This window comes from Salminus brasiliensis, chromosome 2 (genome assembly GCF_030463535.1).
Source record: "Salminus brasiliensis chromosome 2, fSalBra1.hap2, whole genome shotgun sequence".
In the NCBI taxonomy this organism is placed as follows: domain Eukaryota; kingdom Metazoa; phylum Chordata; class Actinopteri; order Characiformes; family Bryconidae; genus Salminus; species Salminus brasiliensis.
This window is the reverse complement of record NC_132879.1, coordinates 16,343,137-16,346,853: the sequence shown is the minus strand read 5'-3', so window position 1 is coordinate 16,346,853 and position 3,717 is coordinate 16,343,137. Positions and strand designations below refer to the sequence as shown.

General features: G+C 47.8%; 1 protein-coding gene across 1 annotated transcript; it reads left to right on the top strand.

Moving 5' to 3' along the window:
- The first annotated feature begins 273 nt into the window (after nucleotides 1–273).
- Nucleotides 274–2,538, top strand: LOC140545692 (small integral membrane protein 32). Its single transcript, XM_072668625.1, has 2 exons — nucleotides 274–960; nucleotides 1,864–2,538. The coding sequence occupies exon 2, from the start codon at nucleotides 1,883–1,885 to the stop codon at nucleotides 2,231–2,233; it is 351 nt and encodes a 116-aa protein (XP_072524726.1). The 5' UTR covers nucleotides 274–960; nucleotides 1,864–1,882; the 3' UTR covers nucleotides 2,234–2,538.
- The last annotated feature ends 1,179 nt before the right edge of the window (nucleotides 2,539–3,717 follow it).

Genomic DNA, 3,717 nt, shown 5'->3' with positions numbered 1-3,717 from the left:
TGAACTGAAGCAGCTGTTCTTCAGTGGTGGTTTGGCAGAACCTCCTGTACTGCAGACAGCCCTACTTCACCCTGCAACCTCGAGCTGACCTTTCAGCTGTCGGGTTCTCTTTGTGTCCTTCTTAAATCTCACTGAGACATTCCACACAGCCCTGACGCTCTTCTACTCACTTGCTCTCAAATTGAAGAGCCTGTCTCGAAGAAAAAAAGGAGGCGCGTCACGCGCTTCTTCAGCACAGCCTCCACCTTCTCTCCTCCTCTCTCCACTACCACTCCTCTCTCTCTCTCTCTCTCTCTTCCTCCTCCTCCTCCTCTCCTCCTTCTCGTGTCCCTGCGCGCTCTCCAGACAGTCCAGGCGCATCGAGGGAGCGGACGAAGAGCGCGTGCGACGTGCTGGCGAATCGGCTGCTTCTTCTTGTTGTTTTTCTCACTCACTCCTTCCCCCTCTCCTTCAGACGGATCCGGATCGATATGAGCGTCTGTGGTGGTCGGCGATGACGGACGCGCGCACGAGACGCATCGATGTTTTCACGGCAATGAAAAGGATGCAAAGAGCGCAGGATGGTCCCTAGACGAAGGCGACCTACGCGTCCTCCGGCAGCGCGCGCGGCTAGCGGCTCGAACTCTGCGTGAAGGCTGCACGCTTCCTCCACGGTGCCATGCAAGCCTGAGCTCGGGGTGCAGCACTTCTCGCCCGTGCCGCCGCCACGTCTAGGAAACGTGAACGTACGTGCTTGTAACGTCGTCTTGGTTATTCGGGTCTCCTCTTGCACGAAATCGTTGAGAATGCGGACCGCGCAGCGCGCGCGGGGGAGCCATGGGTGAACTGCTGCGGCCGTCTACGGCTTTATCCCACGTGGAGGCGGCGAAGGTCCCCGCGTGAGGCGCTCCAGGAGGAAAGAGGAGGCTGTCCGTGAAATGCGCACCTGACCAGCGCACTGCTGGTCACTGCGCACAGAAGGTGAGTGCAAAAATGAAACGGGGTAGAAATATACCACTGGTGTAAACATGCAGTAGAACAGTGCGACGAAAGGTAAACAGTGCAGTTCCAGTGAAGACGCGTTCACATTTCTCTCTAAACTGGTTTCAAGACCAGTTCATTTTAATAGGCGTATTTAAACCCTATAGATTTAATGCCAGTTACATACTGAACTGAATAGAACTGCATTGAATCAAATTGATCTTAACAAAATTCACCTGAATTGTCAAAAGATGACCTAAATAAACTGAATTGAACTGAACTAAGTTCAATAGAATTGAGCTGAACTGAACTGAATCGAGTAGAAGTGAATCCACCTTATCTCTAAGTGGCACTGTCCACTGGGCATATGGACATCTACAGCACAGTGAACAGACGGGTTCTACATTGTACTGACTCCTAACCGCAGTGGATCCTTTTTTTTGTTGGTTCTACGTGGAACCACATAGAACCATCTGCTGCAAGTTTTCATTATATAAAAAAACATTAAGCATGGTTCTTTAAGTTGTCGTGGTTCCTTGAAGCCCTTGCTTAGAACCCAAAAAAAAGTAGATACATATAAGTACATGTATACACAATAAAGTGTGTGTGTGTGTGTGTGTGTGTGTGTGTCTGTTTTTCCAGATTATCAGTGCAATTTTAACCTCTTAAAAGTCCAGATGTTTTGTTTATTATTTGTTTACTTTCTTATTTGCAGTTGAATTGTTATTTTTTATGACTCCTTCCTTCTGCGTGTGTGTTTGTTGTGTGTAAGCGCGTGCCAGCCCCCCGGATTAGTTGATCTGAAGGCACACTGCATGCGTCACTGTAGCCCCCTGGCCCTCGCGCGGTGTGTTTGTGGTAACGCGCACTTTTTTCTCCGTGTTTTTTGTCTCTCTTCTCCAGTTTGACGCCGCTCGCGCTCATGCTCCGCCAAGTGCTCCTCAACTCCACGGCGGCGGCGCGCGGCTTGGACGCGATGAGCCACACGCACGCGCCGCCGCCGCTCGACGTGTCCCTGCACGCGCCTGTGAGCGTGTCCGCGCTGCTGAAGCCCTCGGGGCGCGGCGGTGGCGGCGGCGGAGGAGGCGCGGGGGGCCTGCGCGAGGGTGAGCTCAGCAAGCCGGACCTGGCCACGTACGTGGTGATGTGCCTCGTGCTCTTCCTGCTCGTGCTGCTCATCGTGCTCTTCATCAACTGTCAGCTCCGCAACTCCTTCTTCGCTTCCATGCCTTACGACCGCTCGCTGCGCGAGGCCCGCAGCTCCTACAAGTGAGGCGGGCGGAGGAGCGGGACGGGCTGATGGATACTGACGGAGCTGTGACCGCACGCGAGGCTTGGAGGTGTTTTCAACGACGAGGCGACTGGGCGACGAGAGGTCAGGGGCTCAGACTGACGCCCTTCTGTAACTTCTGTTTTTCCTCTCTACCCCAAAATGAACGAACGCTTGCTATGAGTGCACTTTAATGTCACGCTGCGTGTGCGTCAGCCTTTACCCCATGTCGTGTGAACTGTGTAAGACCGATCCCTGTCCTGTATGGTGTAAATCCATCATTAAACCTTACCTGTACTGTCTCCCAATCAGCGGTCTCTCAGGGCTCTCACTGAAGAACCAACAAGCAGGGGGAAAGTCAAAGTAACACCCCCTGGCTCTGTCTCAATAACCAGTGAGTGATCCACTTACACCTGGGTGGTGTCAGTTCTGACCCAACTTTCAGGTGGTCTTTTTTTTTTTTTCAGCAGGTGACATCTCATGATGACCATCCAGATGACTGTTACATCAGAAACTGCTTATGACATCAGCACTACTGTACTTATAATAATAGCTGAAGCAAGTACTCAAATGGCAGTGCAGAAATATAATGGAGCACAATGGTACACTTTTAGCAAAAGGGTTAAATACGAAGTACTAAAATGGTTCTTTATCTTCTAACAATATTAGAACCCTTTTTGGTGTGATATAGAACCACATAGAACTACATACAATAGGTCCTTTTGTAGATATAGAGAACCATTTAACCAAGTGAAGAAAAATGTAACACGTCCAATGTTGTTGTTGTTGTTGTTTTTGTTTTTTTTTCGATTGTCATGATTCTACATAGAACCATTGCCTTTACTAAACATCATAAGAACAAAATTGTAATCATCTTGAAATCTCGACGAGGTCATTTCTTAATCCAGTCTGATAACATTTTGTTTGGCGATATATCAGACTATGATCTGATGTCAGTGGTTATTTTACAGTTTTCCACACATTAGTTGCATTTGTAGAGTAATGTGCTAGCTGAAGGTGCGAGCTGAATCTGTTGCCCCAATCTGTTATTTACAAATGATGAGCTATTAGAGTCAGAGTCAGAGTCAGAATCAGAAATACTTTATTGATCCCAGGAGGGAACATGCAGTTGCAACCGTTCGTGTAAGAATAAACACTATAAATAAACACTCTTTAAAAAATAAAATAAATTCAGGACAAAGAGAGAAAAGACGTGAAAATGTACATATAAATGATATCAGTATAGTAAAGTGGCATATTGGTCCTATTGTTAATAACTAACTAGCTAACATTAGCTAGCATTATTTTAACTAGCTAACATATTCAGTATCTTAAGCTGTTCTTCGGATGTTTGAATAGTAAGTGATTTGGGACGAAACATTTTTACAAGCCTATTTACAATCCTGTTATTTGACCTCAAAATGAAACATGCTGACTTGTGGAAAACCACAATACACAGAAGCCTAGCCTTGCCTAGTCTAGCCTAG